This window comes from Strix uralensis, chromosome 4, assembly GCF_047716275.1.
Source record: "Strix uralensis isolate ZFMK-TIS-50842 chromosome 4, bStrUra1, whole genome shotgun sequence".
Classification (NCBI taxonomy): Eukaryota; Metazoa; Chordata; class Aves; order Strigiformes; family Strigidae; genus Strix; species Strix uralensis.
Genome location: NC_133975.1, coordinates 83,482,712 through 83,509,856, shown reverse-complemented (window position 1 = coordinate 83,509,856; position 27,145 = coordinate 83,482,712). Strand labels below are relative to the sequence as shown.

Below are 27,145 nucleotides of genomic sequence, written 5' to 3'. Positions count from 1 at the left end.
AGCAAACAACGGATATACAAGGGGAGATTAAATTGACTAGCTGATTCTTCAGCTCATAGAAGAAACGATGGGACTTGATGGAGATCTCAAAGTGATAAATGGCATACACAGGATGAAGAGGAATATATCCACTATTACTACAAACAGAAGAATGAAGTGGCACTCCATTAAATTATCAGCTACCTGCTTTAGAAACATCTCCAACAAACAAATATGCATAATTAAATTGCAGAAGCAACTGCCACAGAACATTTTAGATGTCAAGATTATAAATGTATTCAAAAAGGTATTAGGTAACTTCATAGAAGATACAGAAGGGTTATTAAGCACAACTGTCCGAATGCAATCTCCCGTTCAGAAAGTACCTAAATCACTGACTGCTGGAACGGGCAAATGAAGTATCATTTTACCCTTGTCCCAGTATTACGCTTTCTTTGCAACTGGGCAATTTGAAGGATGAGAAACTGTGCTACACGGATCTTTCTTCTGACAGTTTTTACATTCTTACAGATCTCCTTAGAACTACTTTATCTCCTGTTTTCCTTTACAGTTTCACCATCTTAACTAAAAAGCCCTAGAAATTTAAGAAATGTTTAGAGATAAAGGCATTAAAAGGCAGCGCCTTTAGAAATTTATGCAAAGAAGATGAATCTATTACTTTGCCCAACCATTGACTTGTTTACAAAGAAAAAGCTCAGTAAGACTCGGAAAAATCTAGCTGAAGCATGTTACATCTATTATGTACAGGTATGACAACAGTTCTTCAAAATTTCCTTCTGTGTCTGCACTACTTTGGGGTGGATATCTAACAAAATCCTTTCATATACTTCTCTGGATGGGAACTGAGCTGCACTTTATGAAAAAGTAAATAATAGCAACAACGTATATAAAAAATTTACTGATAAAGATATCCACTTCTCACTGCACTGACAGTTTGGATTGTATGAATGCAGTGCTCCTCTCCAAAATAAAATATACAACAAAAATCATGCAGGAAGGAATATCACAGAGTGCTTGCTGATCTTTTAACAAGATCAGTGATCACAGACACAACTTATTAGCAAAGAATTAACACTGACAACTCTTATCAACAACCGTTGCTGCAATACTAATTAAAAATTAGGGATTCAGAGACTGTCAGATGAAAGAGATTATAAAAATGTACCTAAATTTAAACACTGCAGGATTAACAGATTGCAAATGAAGCCAAAAGGGTTAACAGCCATCATCCTCCAAAATGTAAATGGGGAAAAAGTAATCTTTTAAACAATAAAATAAGTTACTTACTGGCTTTATCACCAATTACAGATGATCTAAGCAATCATTCCCCTGCCCCCCGCCCCGAGGTATATACGGTTAAAAAAAAATCTGCTGTTCTTAAATATTCAGCTTATTTTATTATGTTTATCTTCCTGCTGTTACCATAGAAATCAGAATACCAGGAAGACTTATAGGCTTCAGCACCGAAAGGGCACAGAGAGGCTGTGCATCCTTGCACAGCCTTACGCAACACCAAATTCTAATGGTCCCAGCTTCCACAAGTATATTATGAGAGGATATTAGGAACATAATGAAAAGACAATGAACATGCTATTTACTAATAAAATACACATAATTAATAAATGCAGATTTTAAATAAAATCTTAGCTATTCAGCTAAATTCTTAATTTAATTTTACGACTTTCCTCAGTGTTGCAAAATCCTCTGCCCATTCACATCCCATGACAACATTAGCACAGAAGCTTCAGAGAAATCCCCATGTACTGAAGCTGTTGTTCTGCCTCTCTCTACCTCATTTGCTGTACATCAGCTTTCTCATTTGAAAAATGTATTCTCTATTTTTCCTCTATTGCTAATATCAACTTCTGTCTGCTTTTAAATTTTAAAACTTCACACTTCGGGCAATTACCAAAGACATAGCATGAAATATCCTTCCAATACTACATCTTACTATACTACTTACTACCATATCTTACTGAAAGTTAAATCTTGCACTTTAAAGGAAGGATTTATATTAATTTGTAGTAACCTTTGTTAGTTTGTTAAACTACATTACATACATAGTATTATTGGGTTATTTAAAAATATCTGAAGTAGATGATTGAATTTTATAATGAAAAACCCATCCATACTGCTCTACAAACTAGAAAAGTAGCCAGTAGCATCACAATTGCCCGAAATGGCAATAATGAAAGGACAGATACTTCTTAGTTCAAAATCCATAGCCTGAAGCTTCACCTTATCACTCAAAAGCACCAACCAATACGTCAATCGTTATATTTTGCTCTTAATATTTTCTACGTAATATTCAATAAACTGCAGCCTTTACTGAAACCTTTTTGCTGTAAGGATTGAGGTGCATATGATGTAATACAATAATTGCAGAGATGGAAAAAAGACATCGCTGATCCAAATGCCTGTGAAAACTGGCACCAGTTTTTAGACTCGTTTTTTCACGTTCACTTCAATAATTTTGGGTACCTCGTACAATGCCTAGCACTGTTTTTATCAGGCAAGCCCTCAAGTCCTCGACTAGGGTAAAAAACTCTGTAAAAATCCAATGACAGTTAGAAGAAAGTACCAGGGCCAGGAAATTCAGAACCTGCACAGTTATGCACCTATGATTTATTCTTTATGCTGCAGATGACAAACCAAGAAAAATCAAAGGAGCAAGAAAACACACAGCGCATTAGTCATTCGGTGCATTTGCAAAATACTGTTCAAATATTGATGCTGTACTTTAATGTACTAAAGTGTCTCAACACGGTGTCTCAGCATTACTGAACTCTTTAAGTATCCCACATCACCGCTATTTTACAGCTAGGTAAGGCTGGAATGGTAAATAAGATAATTTGGGTAAATTTTCTAAAAAGAGTAAATGATTTTGGAATTTAAGCCTCTTCTTCAAAAGTCCCTGAGGATTTGGAAGTCTACAAAGAGACTGTGTAAAACCTAAAATCAAAAGAAAAATCGAGACCTACAGAGGAACTCCAGCGTGGGACTGGCCCTCTGGTTTTTTTGCACCAGCAGAAACCAACATGTGCCAAAGAGGTTGATTTTTAATATTCGTCAGCAATGCCATCAGCTGGATTTTTGCCCTAGAGAGAGATGAAAAGCCACCACCTCTCTTCCTTAGGGGAAGGGATGGATAAGCAGGGCAGCTTGCCGTGAGGGATGCAGTTTCTGGTCTCCAGCTGGGAGGGGGATATGTGCTGGGAATACGAGCCATGGCCCTAAAGGCAGTCCATGTCCCACCACTCCCACTGGTTTCCCACGTCAGGGGAGCAAGGATCCCTGCTGCGCCACGTCTTGGCTCCTGCTGGGTTTCTGTTGGCAGTGCTGCACTCGTAAATGCTTTTTATTCCTTCCTGAACCTCTGAAAGGTTGCCAGCTGATGCCCTGACTTAATGTATGGGTGGAAGCAGATACCTGGGAAGTTGCCACCACTAGCCGGCGGGACAGCAACTGCCTGAGCCACTCACAGAAACGTGAGCAAGAAGGAGCACCTCTTGCCGCCTTCTGGGATTTAGGCATCTGACTTCTGCACTGCAAACACATAAACTCCTACTAGTGGAATCACAGAATCATTCAGGTTGGAAAAGACCCTTGGGATCATCGAGTCCAACCATCAGCCCTACTCCACAAAGTTCTCCCCTACACCACATCCCCCAACATCTCATCCAAACGACCCTTAAACACATCCAGGGATGGTGACTCCACCCCCTCCCTGGGCAGCCTATTCCACTGTCTGATCACTCTTTCTGGGAAACATTTTTTCCTAATGTCCAATCTGAACCTCCCTTGTTGTAGCTTAAAGCCATTCCCTCTTGTTATTTTGCAGTCACTTATCTCAAGATAGTCATAGCATTATTTAGGTCAGAAGGGATTTTTACAGCTCTTTTGGTCCAATTCCTGCTCAAAGCAAGGCTAACTTCAGAATTGCATGAGATTGTTCAGAAACTCGTAGAGGTGAGTTCTGAACGTTTCAACCCTCCACCTACTAGGAATATAAGTTTTCCTTTAAATAAGCACATGTATGTGTAGCCAACAGCTTAAAAGGATATTACAGTTTTTAGTTATAAACAAATACTCACTTCACTGTGGCTTACAACCTTTTTGAACTAATCTAAGGCACTGTCCCCATCAGAAGCAATGTCATCTTCCCTCTGTTCTTTTGCTAGCTACATGATACTTAAAGCCTCCTCCTCTAACAATCCATCAACCCTTTGTTCTCTGGTTATCAATCCACACGTGGACTAGCGAGTGCCACAAACAAACTGTTAGTTTTCAGTTGAATCTGCAAGACAACCCAAGCCACCCCTTCAGCTGCCCTAGTCTATACAAAAGGGACTGAAACACACAGCAGAGGAACCAGTCCTTCCTAGGCAATAGCCTCAAGTTATTTTACCTGCTTGTTAGTCTTTTACTAGCCTTATAGATCTGTATCTTTTCAATTTCACTGTACTTTTTAGTTTCACAAACCCATCATTGTACCCGTTATTTCAAATGTAGTTACACAAAATTTACCATCTGAAGACACTATAGCAGAACTCATCTAATGTCCTCAGGAAACCTGCTATTGTCTGCACAATGGTTTCACGTTTCAGAGCACCAATTACTGCAGATCCAGGAAGAAGGCTTCCCAAAAGCATGGAAACACACAGGTGTGCATCATCAGATTTCTTCTAGGACCTAAACTGTCATGTCACCTCTTTTCAAAAATGCTGGGGCCTTTTCCTTCAAAAGGACACAGTCAGAGACAGAGTTGTTTCAGCTGTTAGTTCAATGATTAATTCATCCAGCAAGGGAGAGACCAAGGGAATTTGAAACTAACTTCCCTACCTTCTGGGACCACGTCTTAAAAACCATGTTTTAGGCTGTTCCCTGTAGCAAACAATTCATTTTGTACAGCTTCAGACAAAATCCCTGAAAATAAGCTGGCGTTAAAGAACACTGTATTTTGCTACATTCCTTGCTTTGTTCTTGCACCCATTCCAAGCAGCACCACTCAGTTTCCTGCTTTCAATTGTGTATAATTCTACCAATTTAATGCTCTGGCCTTAAATTATCCATGCATACGCCTGCCTCAGGTTGAGTTAGATTAGAAAATTTCAGCTAAAGTCTTTGGTTAAGTCTTAACAGAAATTTTCTCCCTCCCTTGAGTTAAATAAACAATAGCCATTTTTTTTCCTGTGGGATTTCTGTTACTTTGCAGCAGGAACCTGAAATACTTCAGAGCTTAGGTCTAGAATCAGGGCTAGTCTTTTGCCATGTCTTAAGAAAACCTACCCCATTAATGATCCCTATGTTCTCCCAAATCCCTAGATCCATTCAAGGTAAGGCTTCCTCGCTGGCAACAAATGAAGCAAAAATCCAACAGTCTCTCACTACATAATCCTGTATCATCCCTACAACTCATCCAACCTGATCAATACAAAAAGGAAGGTGTCACATGGGAAAAATATTACAGGATAACATAACTTAAAGGTTTGGTTATGGATACAGTCTTCAAAGCACGTACCCAAAGGGCTCAAACTACAATTTCACAGACCACCTTAATTTTGGAATTTTGCAACGTCTCAGATTTGAGCTTGCAGCCTTAAGAACATTATTGTAACATCTTTTGAGTGTTGTTACATATGCAACAGTCATAAGAGAGTTTATATGCAGTAGGAATTATGTGGTGTCACACATGTGATGGTCTTTTAAAGATTTACTGTGGATTAAAACTAAAGCTACATATATATATTAGCTTTGATTACAAATACTATGCTACAAAAGAAAACTGTAACTTACAGCAACACAACATAAAATACACTGGTCTATTTTATGCCTCTTTTCAGGCTGTTTTCAGGCATTTCTGTAACCGGCTGACTGGCCATTTTCTTATCCCTCAGTTCACATCTTCACATTTACTTAAGCCCAATTAAAGCAACGGAATATATGTGTGATCCATAAAGACAAACACTACACTTAGATATGTAACATGACTAAATGAAGGCGGGCAAATACTTCCAGCCTTCCACAAGCCTAACAGGAAATCAAACCAAGTATTAGTAGGGAGGCATTTTGCTCTGTATTTATACAATCGAAGGTACATTTAACAGCTATTAACAACAGAGATCCTCATTTGTTATTTGCCTTGTTTACAGGCCTTCAGAATAAGGAAGAAAACAAGACCATATATCATGGCCTTCCAGAAACATTACGACTTCCTTTTATTCACAGTGGTTAAGAGTAAACGGAAAATTCATTTAATGTAAAACAAAGCAACATAATTCTGCTAATGCCAACCTCTACTTTCACTCTTTTTTAACTGTTCATTGAAGAAAATGCTGAACCCTCTGGGGCACTGAGTGCATGCTACTGGCCAGGGACCTTCCTAATTACTTCTTGCATAGAGATGGGAAATGACCTCTCCAGACACAATATGAAGAAATACCAAGAAAATCTTGGCCAGGTGATAACAGGAACATAACTCTCTCAAGCCAGCAGAAGGAAAAGCCATTTTAAAGCATTTCTCTTTCATTCTGCATCAACTAATACATGTCCTAAAATACCAAGGCCAGTAAAGCACTCAAAAAGGTGTAAAAAGTGAACATTAAGGAGGTTTGATAAGCCTTGTGGCACAGAAATGAAGACCCACATTTACAACTACAGACCACATTGCCAAATTCAGGGTACTCAAAAGTTAAAGGTAAGACCAGTCTTCAGCAACTACAGAGCAAAGCTTCAAAGCACTGTATTTTCACAAACAGGAATACGTATTATGTTTTCTGCTTATCTGAATGCTTTCTACACTTAATTATATTGGCTGACTTGTAGAATTGAGAAAAGCACTGTATCTCTTGAACTTGGAATCACAAAATAATTTAGCGTGGGAGGGACCTCTGGAGATCTCAGTCCAACCCCCTGCTCACAGCAGGGCTAATGTCAAAGCTGGAGCAGGCTGCTCAGGGCTTTGCCCAGTCAAGGCTTGGACATGTTCAAAGACAGAGACTCCAGGGTCTCTCCAGGCACCTGCTCTGCCATTTCACCATCTCATTATGAAATTTCTTCTCTTGCTGCCCAGGAGCCAGCTGTCCCAGTCTTGCGATCACAGCTTTTCATCCTTCCACTGGGCACCTCCATGAAGAGCCTGACTCCATCTTTTCTACAGCAACTCATCAGGAAGCTGAATCAATTAAATCCCCACTGTACCTAGCATAGTCTTCTCCTGGCTGCATGAGTCCAGCAACCTTGTTGTCCCAGCCAGTCCCTGACCACCTTGGCCAACCTCCACGGGGTTCTCTGCAGTTTCTCAACAACTTTCTTGTGCTGGGAAGCCCAAAATTTGGACTCCAAATGTAGCCTCACAACTACCGCCTGTAGCGGCAATGTGATAAACCTGGAAAAAAATGCCTCCAGCAATTTCCACCGAGTACGAAACACAAGTGAAATGAGAAAAACCCTCTTGTTCCAGGGATGCGTCCATCACTGTTCTAGAGTAAGCACTGAACTTCTACCCTTTTACCTCTAAGGAAGTTTCTTGCCCTGATGAGCTACTTCAAAAGCCCCTACCCCACACCCCACAGGTCAACACAGCTCCCAGTAATTTATGTTTCTTCTCTTTAGAAACACCTGCCTTTGGTAGCACCTTAATGGGCACATTGTTAAATACATAGAAGATGAGACCACTATCTTACATACAAATCTGGGTTTGAATGTTTTTATTTTGCACTCTGTGACACTGCACTCCTTTTCCCAAGTGGACCCCAACCTCAACCTCAGTATAATTCTGCAGGCACCTACCTTCAAAGGCTTGCAGCACAAAACCCACAATTGATCTCGACTTCTGGAAGCTGCTTCCAGAATTCAAGAATGCTAGCAATGCACACATACTTTTACTTGTAAGTGGGATTGATTTCCCCGTCCAATAGATTTTGACCCCCTGACTGACTTTCTTCAGATGAAGGAGAGCTCTTTCTGTGTTCAAACTTTTAGTCTCCATTTCCCCAGGAGAACTTAACTCTTCGAAGTTGACATTTTCACTTAGCTTTAGCCACAGATACTTTTTCTGTGATGACTCTCTAATGTTCAAGTCACAGTGGAAGTACTTTCAACACGGAAAATGGCTGACACTACCTTTTCAACCACATGCACTGAATCACCAGTTCCTCCTCTTAAAAGAACAAACAACAACAAAACCAAACCAATCTCTTTTGATATTGCTTACTGCTTTGGGACCAATCTCACGCGCATTAATTATTTAGGAATTCCTAAATCAAAGAAAGACTATTAAGATGGACAGCAACAAGTATCTTCTCCAAGAAAAACATTTTAGAACGTTTCAGGAGATTGAGCAGTAAGTTATTTTTTCTTAATTCTTTTCCTGCTGTGTTTTTTTTTTTTTTTTCTTTTCTTCAAGAGCACCCATATCCTACTGATTATGTATCATTTTTATGTCTAGGAAAAAAAAAAAAACCTTCTGGGATAAGCATATGACATGACCCCAGTTTGACTGCCTGTGTATTCACTTAAATTTTGACTTTACTGTCTTGGAATAAACACTAGAAATTAAATTATACTCATCAAAAGCACAGCACTAAAACACAAACTTAAAATATGAAGGAACACACATACTCAGAAGGAATGGTTCCTTGGTTGATCCTTCTTTTTGTCTGAATGCATCATAAAAGAAATTATGTTGCATTACTGAAAAAACATTTTGGCTTCTTTCAACCTTCTTTGGTTGCAAAGAAAGGTAATTAAGACTGTCAAGAAAACACACTGAACAGCTGTATATTGTTAACAAAAGCACCATTATACGACTGCTCTGAAAAAAACCTGGCAATTTAAATATCCACATTTCCTAGAAGTTAGGTATTTTTCCAAGCTCCAGTAGATACCAAAAAAATGTTTTTTGCTATAAATCCTGGTCATATATCAGTCATATTTGAAGCCAGCAGGATGGTCCTAGTCTGAGAACGCATCCACATACATAAGGAGAAGGGGATGGCAGTATCAAAGCTTTGCCAACTGAAAACTTGAGTTGCTGGGGAAAAAAAAAAAAATTAAACTATTTTTAAGCTGGAAGTAGCTGAAATTTTCTCAGACTGCAGGTATGTCTGAAAACAAATAAAGACAGAGTAATCCTCCCAGCCTGCACTGAAAAGGACCATTAAGGAATACTTACTCATCGAAGATCAGGTCTGGAGCAAAATAGAGGAACTGGCTGTTTGTATGTTTGTACGATCTCCAACTCAAGGCAAATGATGACAGACACATCCATGAATACTGAATTAAAGTAATTTGGTCCTCGAGAGGCAAGTTTCTAAATCCTAGAGATCAAACCAGAAAATACCCATGAACTACAATTGCGCTCTACAAGGGTTGGCCAAACCAGCACTGGATACATGCTCATTATTTTTCTAGTATTAATGAACAAGAGCAACACTCCCACAAAGTGTACTTCTGAAAAAAAAACCCCAACATAATTTTTCATTCCAGTGACAAAACATGCTTTATTCTTAAGAGGCTATTATTCAAAATGAAAGTTTTAAAAATATCAATCACAGACATATGAAGCAAACATTACATAAATCAAAAAACCCAACAATCTTCACTCAGATGTTCATCTCACGCCCCCCTGTGAGGGTTTTCAACACAGCCCACAGATTAAAGATGCAATTTGTCAAGCAAATAGTTCATTAAGCTAAAAGAAACAGTGAAGAGAAATGTCACCAAATGTCTCGTGGTCCTACCTGGAAGTATCTTTGCCCACTTCACCACCTGAATCATCTGCTTGCCAGCCAGGCGGTTTAAGGTGGAAAGCAAGTACTCCGCTGTGTCTGGCTTCGAACTGTCGTATCCTGCGTACACAATCTCCGGTTCAATGCTTTCAAGGATCTTAACAGGAGAGGGAGTAAGTGCTGGTGAGATAGCAGACATGTGGGGGACAAGTGCTGTGTTTACAGAGGGCTCAGTCACGGGCGCGATGTATGTCGTCCCTTCCTCGGGGCTCTGGGGTGGTGGCTGCTGCCGCTGCTGTGGCTGCTCCTCGTGCATCCCTTTCAATTTCCCCAACTTTTTGGACTTCCGGGCTGTGAAGATGAGCAGCACAAGAACCAAGTCAGTACAGAAATCCAGCGTAACCTTGGCTTTATAGAAAACGGAAGGAGAAGTATCATCTCAAAGTCCTCAAGTGAATCAACTGCAGGACCTTAAGAAATACCTCACTGCCTGCAGCATCGTTACACTGGAAAAAGGACCTAAAGACACACATAAGCCCATTTTCATTGCTTTACTGGATTTTTTTATAAGTGACAATGTCCAGTATCTCCATACAGACATGCATAAGACATCCTAGTTACCGTGGTTGGTTTCAGAAGTTTTATTTGTTCTGTAGCTTACATGAATCACTTATCACCTGCAAGTCTGCAATTCATGTTCTCCATTGCATTTGGTCATCTAAAGGAATGTCCCTGGCAATGCCTAAAATTAGCAGAAATAGAGCTCTCCTAAGCTTCTGAATCCTAATGCCCACCCTGTCTGCACCTCAACTTGAAATGGAGTCAATCTATTTTGAACAGCCTAGACTAGTCAAATCCCTTTGCTTTTGCTGCTTTGATACTTCCATAAGAGCTTCATCACCTTCTCTTGAGCAGTTCTGAAGTAATGCTAAAAATATTTACCCAGTTAAAGAAAAAACATTGAGCCTCACATAACCCCTTTCTCACTGCTATCAACATTTCTCTGATTCGCCTTCCCTTTTCTTTTTTTCTTTAATGCTACCCTCCCTACTTTTCTTTACTAAGTGTTCTTTAGAAGACAGCAACGTCAGTGTGCTTCCACTCTTTGCAGAGATGCGAGCCATTCTCTGGGGGTTGCCCTCCCAACTTTGCCATGTGAAAGCCCTGCTTTCTGCCCCAACAAAATGATCTTGCAGCGTGAGGAAAGAATGGGAAATAAAAAGTGAGACAATTAAGTTAAAAAAAACCCACACATAAAAAAACAAACCAAAAGCCCATCACCCCACTGCTCACGATAGGAAAACGTAACTAAAATAGTCTTTAAAATCAATAAATAATGAACTAAATTGAAACATTCGCAGCTCTTTCAGAGTAACTACTCTCAAAAATAGTCTTTCTTACCTATCTGTACACGGTCTGGACTTTAATCTTACTGTCTCTTGATTATTGCAACATCCCTTTTACTGGCATCAGTAAATACAAGTCTATCTCACTCCTAGTTAGAATACTAATGCAAACACCCTTCTTAGACCATGCCCTGTCCCAAGTCTATCTCCTCGAGGGTCTTCCTGTCTTCAACTCCCCTCTCTGTCTTTCCTTAATTTCCTCAAATATAGCACCTTTTCTGCAGTTTCAGGATCCTTTCTGGCCAACCTTCACCTCAGCCCTCCTCTGTTCTCCATTATTGCAACATTCACTTGCACTCCAGCTCAGCATGCCATGCTACTGCCTCCTGGGAAGTTTTCAAAGCTTGCTCTATGTGAGTAGTGGGGAGTTTTCTGCAAACTACCTCATTACTCTTCTACAAACTCCCTAAAACCTATGTTTTAAGAAAATCCTCCTCAACAGTAGAGCTGCTGTTGTCCTGAGACCACTGCTGGCGACAGCACCCGTTAGCGTTTTACTGTTTCCTTGAAACTGGGGCTGCCTGCCCAGAGGCAGCGGCCGTGGCTGAGCTCATAGTGCCTGCAAGGCAGGATACAGACACCCAGGGTCCAGGACAGTGCACGCCCAAGTGCAACAATAGCTGTTGTTTTCAACACTTCCTTGCTGGGACAGTATCTTGAACTCTGAGAAGCTGGCTCATCCCAAGATCCAAAAGAAAAGCTTATTTGTTAGGGTAAACATGGGACATTGCTATAGAAAACAGCGATGTTACCACTCATACACAAGATCTTGAAGGTGCCCAGTCAGACAGTCCCTCCTTCACTACCATCTTCAAAACCTGAATACAATTCATTACTACTGCAGCACGTATTGCACTGAGCAGTAAACGCAAAATCTGAATATCGGTTTGGTGGTGTTGCCATCACACAATGAAAGAAGGATCTTCCTGGCTGATTTCAGCATCAGCGTCGCTCAGGAGATCTACAGAGAACTTTATAGAGTTCTTTGTGTAACTTTCATGCCTTTTCCTTCAGAGAGCTGGACACCATTTCATTAATTCACCTACAGCATGTATGTCTGCTTTCAACAATTTCTTTATTTCTCTATGCCTGCAAACATCCAGACTAAGTGAGGCAGGTTGAATTTTTTAGTAAGAGGATTAGATATGCAAATAAAAATGTACCGGTCCTAATAAAATTTAGTTTATAATTCTGTTGCTCAACTATCCATGCATACCCAGTAAAAAACTTCCTAATCACCTGAAGCATTAGCACAGAATTACACAGGGAAACACAGGAATCGCTTTCATTTGAGGTTATAAGGAAAAGGCGAGACAAATATCTGTCAGGAAGGGTTTTGCTGCAGCTGATGCTGTCTTAAGAGACTGGACAGACGAGAAGACCCTTATAAAAGTCCCTTCCAATCCTATTTCCTACTTTTCTATTACAAAACTCTTAAAAAAAGCTCATTCAAACAATGAAGTACAACTGAAGGGTTTTTCATCCTCTGGTGCATCAAGTTACATGGATGCTGACATCCATTCTTCGAGATGCAATTTCCGTTCCTAGTACCCAAAAAGCCATTTTACAAAGCAGCAGCTGATCAGACATTTTGTTAAACAAGCTTTTTCCCCACTCTGCAAAATAAAACGGAGGAAGTTACAGGCAAAGCAGACAACTCTGATAAATTTATTTCTGAAAAGTGAAAATGCTGTTGTTCTCCATTTGGTGCAGTTGCACCTACATGACGACGTCCTGGTGAAATCACTGTGAGCATTAAATACAGTTTGCATTTATCTTAGAAAGGCAAAGCTGAACTTACACATTTTTCAACAAACTAAATCCCAGAAGCAAAGCAAGGATGGCCAAGTTCAGCAGAATATCTGATTATGAGTTAACAAAGCTACTGGCCACTGAAAAGAGAGTTTAAAAATAAGCCCAAAGGAGTGGATAGAGATTAGTGATTGCTGTTATTATTCATTAAGTTTTATCAGGCACTATTTTTTTTTTCTGTTATCAGAACTAAAAATAAAGAACTTTACATATCTTTCATGTTTGCAGAAGCAAAAAAAAATGCGTTCTCACCGTAAGTACACCAGAATAAGAAATTTATCAGTTTACCAACTCCATCAAGTATCTAGCAACACAGATAACTGATTACATATTTATTAAGACATAATTTTGCATATTCTATTCTCTAAGAGTTTTTCATTAAAAGAAAAAAGAAGTAACATTCTTCCATGTATAATACTGGCATAAAAACGTGTTTTAGTTTCATTTTCTTCCATTATAATGCCTTTAAAATGAAGCTGAGAAAAACATTACTGCTTGACAGTCATGTTTACAGTGAAGAAAACTGTATTTTTCATTTGGCTTCATGCCAGTGCTGTAGCTCAACTGGTTTGGTAACTCCCACAGAAACCAACAAGTAACGATTAAATACAAACTCTGAGCAGTACGTACTCCGAGTCGGTCTTTTGAAGTTGTTTTCCACATTTGCTCTCTAACTGCAATACCAACTATAAAACCGACAAAGCCACCTCTGAATTGGTGGGTAAGAGCCATGCTCGTCAGGACTGCTGCGTGGAAACGTTCAAGAAGTCACAGGCTCTCCACGCAGACCAGGGGATGGGGGATGCATGGGGCATTTCACATGGCAAAGCTGAAGTCTGAAGCCTGTTTGGTGCTAGGACAAGACTTCATCCAAATGGCTGCACAGCCAGTGACTGCATATTGTCTCTGATTGCAGAACTTCTTGCCCCTCCTTTTCAGCAATATCATAACTCTTGTATTTTTTAAATCATCTGAGATGGAGTAATAGCTAAAGAAAACCAAACAGCAGCGAAAGACACACTACAGATATACCTGAGGTTGACACCTCAAATACCTGACACAATTTTTGTCGAATAAGTATTTTAGAAGGTTGCAATAAAAATAACGCAAAATAAGGTGAAACACCTGAAAAGTCACATAAAGTTGGACTTTAGAAAGGCACGTCCAACAGACCTCCTCTGTGGCTCTAACAATAAATTACAGTATAACAGAGGAAATAAGCTACAAGTCTGACCACAAATAGCAGTCCCTGTTCCTCTGGAAGCAACAGGCAAAGTTTTACCTGGATTTAATACAAGCAGTCCTGTGTCCAACGTGTTCAAAGAAAAGCCTGCAAATTCTGCAAACCCACACGTTGTTCCATGTGCTTGGAAGACCTCAATGAGAGCAGCCCACAGCTTGCTTGCTTATCACCCTCAATGCCAGTCCCACCTGCCTAGCGAGGGACGATGGTACTGCTGCAGAGGCACTGAGGAAGGCTGAGATTACACATTAAAACCAATTTAACACAGTCTTGAGCACTGTTCAGACTATAAGGCATATTAGTATCTTTCCCCCCTTACTCCACCCTCAGCCTTATGATCTAAAAGATGGGACTTAATGCATTTGAAAACAGCTATTGGCAGGAGACTGGGGTGAATCCAGATTGGCACAGCTGCTTCCTTAGTACTGATCCCTCATCTGCAAGACTTCTGTCACAAATTGGCTGCACCTTGATGACTGGGTTCAGTTTTGGGCCCCTCACTCCAAAAAGGACATTGAATGACTCGAGCGTGTCCAGAGAAGGGCAACAAAGCTGGTGCAGGGTCTGGAGGACAGGTCTGATGGGGAGCAGCTGAGGGAACTGGGGGCTTTAGTCTGGAGAAGAGGAGGCTGAGGGGAGACCTCATTGCCCTCTACAACTCCCTGAAAGGAGGGTGCAGAGAGGGGCGATGAGTCTCTTGACCCAAGGAACAAGCGCCAGGACAACAGGGAATGGCCTCAAGCTGTGCCAGGGCAGGGTTAGACTGGCTCTTAGGAAGTATTTCTTTGCAGAAGGGGTTGTTGGGCGTTGGAATGGGCTGCCCAGGGCAGGGGTGGAGTCCCCATCCCTGGAGGGGTTGAAGAGTCGGGTTGACCCAGCGCTGAGGGATCTGGTGGAGTTGAGAACGGTCAGTGTGAGGTTCATGGTTGGACTGGAGGAGCTTCAAGGGCTTTTCCAACTGAGATGATTCTGTGAAAGCAGAAACAGGGAGGTCTGCGATTCCAGGATGGGGAGTTTTTGTGCCATCTGTAAACACTGAATAGGCTTCTGGTCATCTGCAACAGTGAATTCTACTCTAGGTCAAATAACTGGGCATTAACTGGATGTGACCCTACCGTAAATTGTTTTCTGAATACGAATTAATGTGAACATCTGCTACAAATCTATGGCATTCCTGATTTTTAAAGTTTGAGGTTTTAGGGCAGTTACAAGACAGGTAAGCCACTATATGCTTTTCTTAAAAATACCATCATAAACTTACACATGCTGTACAATTTGGATCTAGAGGGAGCTAATCTATACTCCCTTTGTCCCCAGTAAAGCCACACATCTGATAACTATTTTTCATAGGCTCAAAATTAATAACTTTCATCAGCATGATTATTAAAAAAAACGGGATCCAAAAATGCCAAAGAAAAAGTGCTATCAATAGTAGATATAAGAACCCATAAATATTATGATTTAACTCAGCAGTTTTACAACAGAGTAATATCTTGTTTGCAGAATTTTATCAGTGTTCAAATTTAGCAAATGAACAATCTAAAATGCTTTGCAAATTCATGTTGGCATCCAGTGCTCTGAAGCAAAGTCTGAAGTTTAGAAAATTATCCATAGTTCTACGTAGAGTGAATTACAAGACTTGCAGTGATAATTCCCTGGAATCAGATTTTTTTATTTTTTTTTTTTTTTAAAAAGATGATAGTCAGAGTTTGCCTTGCTGCCTATCAAAAACCAATTATTGTTTGCATATCCAAAGACATGATATAGAAGCCTAAGAGTTTTATTTATCATGTATGTAAAGCTCTGCCAGAGCCAGGACCAAACTGATCCTGACCCAACAGACCTTTATTCTATCCATGTTGCAGAACACATTTGGATCGGTAAGTGATACCAAAAGCACATAAGAATATATGCTACCTCTAGTGTAAAGCAGAGAACATCGGCAGAAGGAAAGGGGAAACCAAAACGGACACAGCACAGAACACAGAAAGTGATGGAGGTTTAAAAACAGGTAAAGGAGAAGAGGAGAAAGTGGCAATTTGAGTAAATACATGTAAAAGACAAAGGGAAAAAATGATGATACGCGCTTCAAACAAGGTATGCTTTGGGATTATTTCATAGTGTGTACTCTACTACCAGTGACCTAGGCGGTCTGAGGGTAGACAATATGCTGCAAAACAAACACACTCCGACCACCTTTAACTGTGCCGGCCAGTGTACATCTGCATTTCAAATCCTGGAGCTCCTCCATCCAGGTCCCAGCCTCGCTGCTCAAGCTCTGCACCTGAGCTATAACCATGACCTCCTTCCCAATCTCAACAGCTGTCAGCCCACTCCCTCCCGCCCCACGCCAAACGCTTCAGGGCTTTCCTGCACATCCCTCCAGTGCCGCTTGACTCTCCTCTCCAAATGCAACCTACGGCACCTTGTCGCACCAGAGTCACCAAAGGATCAAGCTGTCAATTCTCCCCTTGCAGCAGTTGTAACAGCATTTGGGTAGACTCTCCTCTGAGCCCTCAGCAAGCATACACACTTTGTCACTTGCTTCCACCTTTGGAGAGATAAATGCTCCATCAAAACGCCACTTTTTCCTCCTCTGAATCTTTTTATCATGTTTGCCTGGTGCCTTTGCCTCACTTACTTCAGTGAGCTGACATCTGTTCTCATTAGCTATTTTACTGCTACCACAAATAGTGTTTCCCTTCCCCCAAATCTGTTGTATCTTGACATATATGAAAATTTTGAGCTATCTTGGTACAGACATTTTTTCACTTAAGTGTCTAGCACAATGGGTATGAGATTTTGCTGAGAAACTTCTAGATAATAATACAGACATTTTATATATATATACACACATACACACACATATGCAAGCAAATGCATGGAATAAAGTGAAAAGCAGTAATACAAACAAGATCTTACAGCATCATCCCATTCGCTCTACAAAGTGTGTTCAGCTATGCACCCTTTATTCTTCAGGAAACAAAGAAGGGAACAACCAAGACAGGACCCTAAAGCTTCCATAAACCAAGTACTGCTTCTGGAAGCAAACCACTGCTTTTTTGGCAGAGCTGCAGTAGATTAAGAACCTCTAAATGTGACCCCAAGGCATCATCCCACGCGTAAGAGGAAGGGCCAGGTACTAATCTGGGAGAAACACAGACAAGTGGATGAGTCACTAGTTTGACTGGACAGGCCAAGGGGAGGAAGCAAATGAAAAGCAACTACTGAAGCAGGGGACAACATGTCCAGGGACTTAAAATGAGAGTACAAGACCATTTGATCATGTAAGACAAACCACCGAAAAGACTTTGATCTTGCAAAGCAGTGGCCTTTCAAGCATGATTTCTGCAGTGGCATTTGGGTATGCTAAAGAGACCAAACAGTTTGTCTAAATATACAAAGAAAGGAAGATTGCAGCTGGTGAGGAAGAAAATAAAGGTCCCGCCTTCACATAGTGAAGTAAAATCTGTTTCTGACAGCTGTGACCCAGAGGAGATAGAAAGTGATAGAAAATGGTATCACACTTGCCATGAGCGTTTAATTAACAAAGCAATGAAAATTTCCTAATTTCTTATCCTCCACCAGCAGAAGCAAGCTTTTACTGGAGAATAAGCTCAAAGCCAATGATTGAATTCAGTAGAATGAAACAGTAGGCATAACTGAAATAATGACATAGTTTGGCATTGCCAACATCATTCACAACTGCTTACTAATTAATAAGTAACACTTTAATCTGACAGGATTGGACAGCTTAAAGACAAGGAATAACCGTGCACGAAGTCTGATCTATGGGTATGTTACATTTTATTTGCCTTCGGTCAGACCCTGCAAAGATCCAGGCACGTCCATAAATGTAATTCCTGTTCTTGATTCACATTCAGTATACCAAAAAGAGAGGTACAGCACAGATGAAAGAAAGAGCTTCTAATGCACATTTTAATCTGCATAATTGTACGCTGTTTTCATTGTGTTCATTTATACATATCTTGGTTCTTTATTCTAGTTGGATTTAAACTACTAATAAAACTGACTGTAACTAGGTAAATATTTCCTGCTTAATACTTAGCTTACTTATATGACAGTTTCAGAAGTGTTTGCATTTTGTTTTGTTTAGAACAGATTCTAATATGTGCTCCAGTACAGCATTGTAAAGCACAGAAGCAACATATGTGAAGCAGTTTATCCTCTTGCTTTGAGCAGGATCAACTATACTTTGCTCAACCCAATATGTTATTAATCTCCAATAAAGGGAATTCCGCAATATCCCCCATCTTCCTCCATCTAGCCACTCAGTTTTCCCCCAACATCTCCAATGTCGCATTATTTTTTCTGCAGTAAAGTTGATTTCATCATTCTCCCAGTGGCTATAAAGAACAATTTATCATTCCTGTCCTCTCTTTTACACCACTTCTTGTATTGAAAGACTGGTATCATGGCCTTCTTAATACGTTTCTCTCTTCTACACTAAAATAAATTGAGTTTCTTCAACTCTTCCTTACAGATTTATGTTTTTTTCTAAGCTTCTTATTATCCTTGTTTTTCCTTGGGCGGTCTCTAGTCTGTATTCACCTTTCTTCAGGCACACAATATGAAATTTCAAGAAGGAAGATTCAGTTTAGATGTTAAGGAAACCTTTCTAAATGTAAAGGTCTGTAAACTGGAATAGGTTATCAAGGGGCACAGCAGAGACTTCCACACTGGAGAGACAAGACACCTGTCCATCAGGAAGGACACAGGTACCGCTAATCCCACCAACCGGCACAGAAACGTAGGCGACAATTTCAGAAGGTTGTCCCATCCCCACCACCCTGCCCAGCAATGCTGAAAACCAGACACAATCATCAGGCCCACACTTGCCAGCTTGGACAAGAACAGAATAATGCCTTCGTACCAAACAAGACTTGCCTATTTTTGCAACAATTTTACGTCGCTGACTCTAAATTTAACATACAATCATCATGCAGCTGTGCTTCTTTCTTCACCGCAGTCTCTGAACAGCTGCTCTCAGGTATTTCATTCTTGAACAAATGCACTTCTCAACATAACCCTCTGCACTTTACTGAAAATGCCATTGCGTTGGTTTCAGACACTAGAACTGAAGATGCTTTTGAATTCTGACTCTGGCCACAGAGAATTTCCAAATCTGTAGATTTACGTATTTACCCTCTACTTTGTTATGCAAATAATTAGTAAAATTGTAGACCCAGAACTGACCCTCCACAGGACCCTTCTTCAGATGCCCTTCCAGTGTGACAGCAAACCACTCACAGCTACTTTTGGAGAATGCTATTTTAAGTAATTAATGAGAAATCTTACAATATTTTAATGAGAATTCTGCACTTCCTTCTGTTTATACTTACAGCTAATGATACTGAGCAGTGAAATACACCTAGAGGGAGATGGCACCTCACACCAGCACTTGCACACATCTCATGGAACAGACGCAGTTCCTCTGCAGCACACTGGCTTTTGCACGCAGGATTCAGGACTGTGGATCCACAGCCACAGAGACCTGCTTGCAGGGATGGCCTTTGTAGCACGGGTAAAAGAAGCAGCCTTGCAAGGATGGCACAGAAGCCAGCACAATTGCCTCAGAAAAACTAAAGTGAAAGCCCAGATCAAATCTTGCATATTTTGAGGTCTGACTCAATGATGAAGCTCAGATTACTGATTTGTCTGACGAGTGGGACAGTGACATCCACAGCAATGAAGAAGGGAAGGCACTGGGGAGGATCTGGGTAAGAGACAGAGGAAATTAATCCCTTTTTCAGCCGTGCCGAGCTTCAGGCTACATATTCGTGAAGAGAGAGCGGACAAAAGTGACAAAAGAAAGTTGAGTTCCAAAGTGCATTTTACAGGAATATTTAGGTTGTCAGGGAAAATGTCTAACACATTTGCTTGTTTCTCAGCAATCCTCAAAGTGATAATTAATTGAAAAATAACAGTTTCATAGGGGTACTCCTCCCCGTGTGGGAACAACTTTTACCAAATGCCAATTAGTGGTTTCCTGTTAAAATCAAATCAAGCTGTTTTTGATAAAGCTTTTTAATGAGAAATGGCTAAAGTATGAAAATTTCCCCCACATATATTTCATATAAAATCCCAACCTGACATAATACAGTCTCACAGCTAACATTTTTGGTGTCTAAAATTCCCTCTTGTACTTCTTCATTAATTTCAAACAAAATGTATTTAGTAAATATTTAAATCATCCAATAAACAAAGCCTTAAAAAAAGCTTACAAAAGAAAATTATAATGTTGATGAAAGCCAATCTTAATCAGTCCTTTTCAGATGCTCCCAAAACTCATATTTTACTGATTATTTATTCATTCTTCAAATGTATGGCAAATTCAATGGTTTTTGAGCTAAGTGTTGTCTACTAAACGCATCAGTAGCTTTGACTATTTATCAAACAGATTTAAAGACTAGCAGTAAAATACCAACAACAAATGCGAAGAGTAGGTCACCTACAATTCCAGTATTTGTCACCTACAGCTCTAAGACAGCTGCAGCAATGGAACATCAGCAGCTTGAACTTCTAGCATTGGTAATAATTTGGATAAAAACAAAGTTAGGGAAACTTCAGAGAACAGATTTGAAATCTTCCACTCTACCAGACTGAATGCTCTTGGCTATGATCACTGGTTTCTGCCTTGTGCCAAGTGACAACCTTCCTCCCAAGACACCCATTCCCGTCCAACCTTCTGCAGGCGTTCCTCGTCCAAGTCTTCTCTCTTGCTTTTATTTGGGTTGATACCCAGTGCTAAGTCTGTTCCGTGATTCATGCACCCTTCATCCTGATCGTAACACTAAGCCATATCAACTGCCCTTGATACAGTCCTGTAGACATTTACTGCATGTGAAATTCCCTCTTCATACTTGCATTGGAGACACAGGTAGTCAACAAGCTTTACAGAGTTTTTCAAAAGCATCAATAAGCAAACTCTGCTGCAGCACCTCCCATCCCGTATCTTGAGTGTTCATGCTTCCACTCCATGCGAAAGAGCGTGCCACGCTTTAAATACTTCCATTTTTGTTCTTGCGCTACTGTTGCTAGAACTCATCTTGGTATGTGCTGCACTTCCCTCTGCCTTTTTTCTCGTTACATCGTAACACACCACATCCTCACTTGTATTTTTCCAAACTAACAAAAATTTGGAGACGCTTTGTGTCCTCACCTGTACAATTTTCATATCCCCAGTTTTTATCAACTGAGATTTCTCTCAAATGACCTTATTTCTAATACATTCAATGCTGCTGGTCTGTCTCTCATCTTCTAGAAATTATCTACCTCGCTTCCTGGAACAGCAATGCTATCTGTGAAATACAAACTGGCTGTTTATCTTCTGCTGTCATCTCAGCCATGTTTTTCACCATCCAGTTCATGATTAGTCATTGAAAAAAAAAAAAAAATCGCATTAATCTCCTGCTTTAATAAATCAGCCTGAACATTAGTCAAACACCCTGTATGTGATATTAACCACCTTTCCAGGGAAAATACATGGGGTTAATACTGCAGAGTTGCATGGTCTGAATCATGAAACCAAGTATCTCTCTGTGACTGACAGCGCAGCACAATCCTAAATCCTCCTGAAGTTGAAGTACTTGTGTATGAAATGCCAGCAATGACTAGAACTGACACATGCCTCTCTAAGAGGATGCTTAAATGACGTGCCTGAATGTGCTTGGTCCATGTGCAGACAGATCCAGGAGCCACACTCAAGTTTCCTTCAGCTCTTTCTTTCCAGTACAACAATGGCATGGTTTTGAGGGCAGGGGAGTTGCACCACATCAGTAAGTTCTCCACTCCCTACTGACAAATCCCCTTACTGTTCATTCAGGGCGGACTGGTCTTGTGAGCTCAGGTTCTACAGTCTTCCTCCTCTTGCACCTTCTGCAGGGATATTACGCAGGGAAGACAATTTCCATGACTAAACTGTTACAGCATTGTGTGAGAATGGGAAAACTGATGGCAGAGAACCACAGAAGCACACAAATCACCAGCACCTATTTGCAGGAAGATGTGTGGTACTGGGTGGCTCAGGAACGCTCCAACCAGTGCCTTCACCTTGTCTTTCTCTTTGTTAAACACCACCTTCTTGCCTGTTGTGTATTTCTAAGGCTTAAAGGTGCTCAACGCTTCCTTGATAACCTGCTGTGGATTGTTCTTTCTACTAACATTAACCTCCAAAGTCTGCTTTTTGAGCCAGGTATCCTCGCCACTTCTCACACTTATTTTAGCAAAACACAGATACTAAAGATGGAAAGGCATGCATGTGGGAATTGGTGGGGGGAAAAAGCAGGAAACAAGATTCAAAACAAAATACAAGTTACTAAGGTAATTCTGAAGCAAAGTACATATGAGAGGACAAGAGGAAAGAACAACAGATTCACGTGCTAAGGCACAATCTGTCATTGAATAAATTTTCCTTGTGACATTACTGGAGTAAACCACAGCTCTGGAGTCAATTTAAAACCTGTGAAGTGTCAAAGTAGCAGACAATCAAAAAAGCAACACAATGTCAGAAGAAAGAGCATGACTTGCATAGTCTTAGCATCATTGCTTCTTCAAAACACACTGTCACACAGAGGGCAGAGATACAGAATAGCTCATTCAATGAAGATCAGTGATGTCAAAATCTAAGATGTCTTTTTGTACATGGAAATAACATTTTCACATTTTTTTGATTTGCACACAAATTACCTAGGCTTAACTCCACTTACTGAATATTAATCATAGTCTGGAAGAGACCTGGGACAGTCGCACGATCCATCCTCTTGCTCAAACCAGAGCCTACGGTACCGTCATCACTTCTGACAAACGTTTGTCTTATCTGATCTTTAAGACACCCAAAGACAGACTCCACATCTTCCCCAGACCAGCTATTTGAGTACTTCCCTGACCTTACGGTAACAGATACTTTTCCATTTCCTCACTTGCATCTTCCTTGCTGCTCATTACTTCTTGTCCTGCTTTTCAGAGACATGGATAGCAGATCATCTCCCTTTTCTCTTTACTAATGCTTGTTGCTAAAGTAACACTTGCTGCTTCTCTCTTCAACTTTCCCTCTAGTCTTTTTTGGGGCTAAACAATACCAAGTAATTCAATCTGTCCCCACCAGTCAAGTTTTAAAGGCTGCTGATCACTCTTCATTGATCTACTCCAGGCTCTTCCAAATTGGTCCGCAGCACACTTGCAGGCAACTATGAGAATTTTAACAAAACCCACTATTCAGCATAGTAAGCCCACTGTACTTTGGCCAAGGTTGTGTCAGGCATGGTAAGTTAAATCTTCACTCCCTCTTACTCAGGTGGAAGCTCTCCAAAGTGATGGCTGGACAGAAGCTAAAAGGACAAGTTCCTCCTGCTCCTACAGCTTCTTGCAGCGATGCGGGAGTGAGTAATGGAAATGTACCACCACAGGCCACAGCGGGAGGTTTCAGAAAGGCTCTGGCGATAACCAGCAGCTTTGGAAAGAGGAACGGGAGGTCACAGGTATGCTTTCATAGCAGGATCTACACTTTTACTGGGGGGAAGAGTAAAAGGATATTGACTTAGAGCACTGTGGAAGGAAGCATAATAATTTCATCATTCAGGAAAAAACAAAACATCACCAAGAGCTGCGTGTAACAAATTTTGGAAACACTGAAGCGCTCTGGTCTGTCCCAGCACGATGAGACAAAGCAATGAACAGAGGTGTTACAGGCTTCCTTGCTTTTATGCATCTGTATGAGCAACAAAGATTAACAGCAATTCATTTCAGGACCCTTAGGAAAATTGGTTGTTAAATTTAAACACCCTACAAGACAGAGAAGTGGTGTACCAGGGCACAGGGGAAAAGGGGTCAGCCTTGGTCCTGGGCAGTCAAGAGGCCACAAACATCATCTGCCCTGGGAGCATCCTGGAGGTAAAAGCTGGAGCCCTGACAACAGACAGAAAAGCTAAAAAGCTCATGGGCAGTGCACAGGAGATTCAGGCAGGCCAGCCAGCAAGTGCCTGGCAGAAGGCATCCCAGCAAGAGCCACTGCCATGCTTCAGTCGTATCGCCTAACAGCAGCACAACGGTGGGAGATTGTTTTGCACCTTTTCTGGGAGGACCTAAACCTTCCTCTGGGGAAGCTGCAATCGCTCCTCTCCATTTTGTGTTTTGAACAAAAGCAAGACACCGCGTATAGAACACGAACCACTCAGGAAAGAAGAACCCCTGAGCCTGCCCAGCAAGTGCCGTATGCTGCTGAAATCAGACAAAACCCCACAGAGCCTGCACACACAGTGCCGCCACGTGACACGAGGCAGGCTGGGACACGTACTTCCAGCAGGAGCCCAGAAAAGTTACAGCTCCTTTGCGAGGTTGGCAACCAAGGGTGTTATGCCATGAATGGTACGATGGAGAGTCCAGCAGATAAAACAGTGAAGTCTGGAGTTCAGCAGACCTGTGCCAAAAGCCTGAATGGCTGTTCCTGGAGGAAAGACAAACATTGCTGGCAGCTGGGCACTCGTCAGAAGGCAGAGCTGAAAACCAGCAAAACTTCAAAAAACAAAGGAGGGCTGAGAACATGAACCTGATTAGGAGTTTGATCAAGGATTGCTGGATGCGAGCTGTGTGCTCTCCGACTACTGCAGTATGTCTTCTTGAGCTGCCTTCACACATGAAAAACAAATCATCAGCAAAACGTAAAGTACAAGGACATGCTTCCAATACCATTTCTCAATTGATGTCTGAGAGATTACTCTGACATTAGCATCCCTCCTCAGAATTCTGTATTTTTAATAATAATTCCCAAATAATTTCTTAATAGTCGTGGCAAGTGACTGTTCTGATAGTTATCTACAATATTTTTGAGGACGGCTCACATCGAGAGCCGAGCAAGAGCAGTATCTTGTAACATGGAGGAAGATGGATGCAAAAGTAGTAAAAGTTCATTGCTGAACAAATTGGTTCCTACAAGATCTGAAAGAGCAGGACTGACTTTTTTTTTTAAATATATATTCACAAGGTGTGGGGTGGTGGTGCAGCAACAGCATCGCCTTAAGAATGACTGACCCTTACTCAGGCAGAAGGGATGTTCTCTTCTGAAGTCACCAACACCAACTCCACGCAGCAACATGAATTTCCCTGCTGATCCCTCTTACGAGTACACCCAGGAGACAATTTGGAAGACCTAACAACACCACAGCACAAGGTAGCACGGTTGCAACCTACGTCTTAAAGTTACATTACTCGCTTGGGCTCAATATACTGCACATGGAAATAAAAGCAGGAAAATCCCTGCTTCACTTCTCTGCTAAGAGAAAGCACAGATTTTAATACAATCTCAGAACTTGATGGATTTCCAATACAAATGTTTTCTGAAATCACCACACCTAGAAAAATACAAATGTTTTCTGAAACAATCCTAATGATAACCTTGGTAGGTACCACAACTCAGTTGTCCAGATAAAATGTGAAAAAATTGACAACATGAGGTTTTGCTTCACAAAACCCAAAAATAACTTCAATACACTGCAGTATATTGGTAAAAGTCTCTTGGAAGAACCAACGTAAACCCAGCTGAATGTTCAAGTTATAAAAAAAATTACCAGATTCCCTCAGAAGAAAATGCTACATAATAAACACAAACAAAAATGCAGTTAAAGTTAATGGGCATTTCAAAATACTCTGCAGTTAAAGTTTAGATGAAAAAATAAAAGTTAACCATACGTGTACCCAAAATTGCTTTATTTTCTTACACACAGGGTTTTTTTTTTTCCTTTCAAGTTTATGAAGCCTTGGCTAGTAGAAAGTTGGTAGAAATTTTTAAAGAAAACCAAGAGTATACATTTTTGCTGCATTTAATTTTTTCTTAGTTTTCAGTTTTCTAACATTCGTGGGTTTTTTCTCTTTTCTTCCTATCGCTTTCTTTTTCTCAAAAAGATAGAACAATGATAATATAAACCACATTAAACTGCAGTAACTGAAAATAATACCGCAGTTTTAAATTCCTGCTAGTATGGAGTTATTAAACAGAAAATGGAAAGCTGGGCAAAAAGGTGAAGTACTGTATCTTCTTACTGATTCTCTCATTCAATCTTTTTTTCAGATTATTGAAATATTTTAATGTATAAAAAATAAGGATATGTGAAGACTACCAATCACACACAGCATCTTGCGCATGAAGTGTCTTACATATGTAAATGTATGCAAACCCAAGGCTCAAATTTCACAGGCAGTCTCTGCAGACAGAGCAATGAACTACGTAATTTGCAAGGTGAAATCTATTTTATTTCCCTCTGATATCCCAAGGGAAGCTGCTTCTCATTGTTGTGGGAGACCAGTGCTGGTAAGTCTCCGCAGTGTTTTATCTGGGAGCCGAGGCAGGAAAGGATTGCAGTCCTACATGGCATAGACCTCTCAATGCTTTTTTGTAGCATGTATGGCACATCCTGTGGCAGAAGAGGGATCTTCTCTGATCACACAGCCGAAGAGGGAGGGATGCCTAGTCATTAGGTCACATCAGAGGGGCAAGGACTAACCTGCCGACAAAAGCAGGATGGGGTGGGTGGGGGTCCCCTCAAGTCACACCATATAAAACATTTCCCTTCTCCAGGCTTCAGCACAGAGCAGGAGTGAAACCACAAGGCTCTGCACTACCCTGGTTGCAATGCAGCATCCCAGGCTGCATTTCTTACCAGCATGGTAAGAAACCATGCTGAGCACCAGTGTGGGACTGGGGGGTCTCACCACAAACCCCCCCCTTCCCCCTGGTGCTGCTGTGGGGACAGACGCGACTAAGGAACAGCAGCACGAGGTGGGAGTCAAACGAAAATGTCTCGTGCGGAAGCAAGAGACTCGACAAATCTGATCACAGCGTATGCTGGAAGAAGCTTCACAATCCGTGAAGTCATTCTGGTCCATAATTAACTGAAAATTAATTACAGAATCTTCTGAAGAGCATAAACCAAAAATGG

At 40.8% G+C, this 27,145-nt stretch overlaps 1 protein-coding gene across 3 annotated transcripts in view; it reads right to left on the bottom strand.

Annotated features, from left to right (window-relative positions):
• NR3C2 (nuclear receptor subfamily 3 group C member 2) overlaps nt 1–27,145 on the bottom strand; it is a 220,612-nt gene that overhangs the window by 31,693 nt on the left and 161,774 nt on the right. For all 3 annotated transcript variants that reach the window (XM_074867492.1, XM_074867493.1, XM_074867491.1), the window contains exons 5-6: nt 9,744–10,082; nt 9,176–9,320 (exon numbers count right to left, since the gene is read on the bottom strand). In XM_074867492.1, the coding sequence (XP_074723593.1) occupies nt 9,176–9,320; nt 9,744–10,082 (484 nt within the window). The remainder of the gene's footprint in view (nt 1–9,175; nt 9,321–9,743; nt 10,083–27,145) is intronic.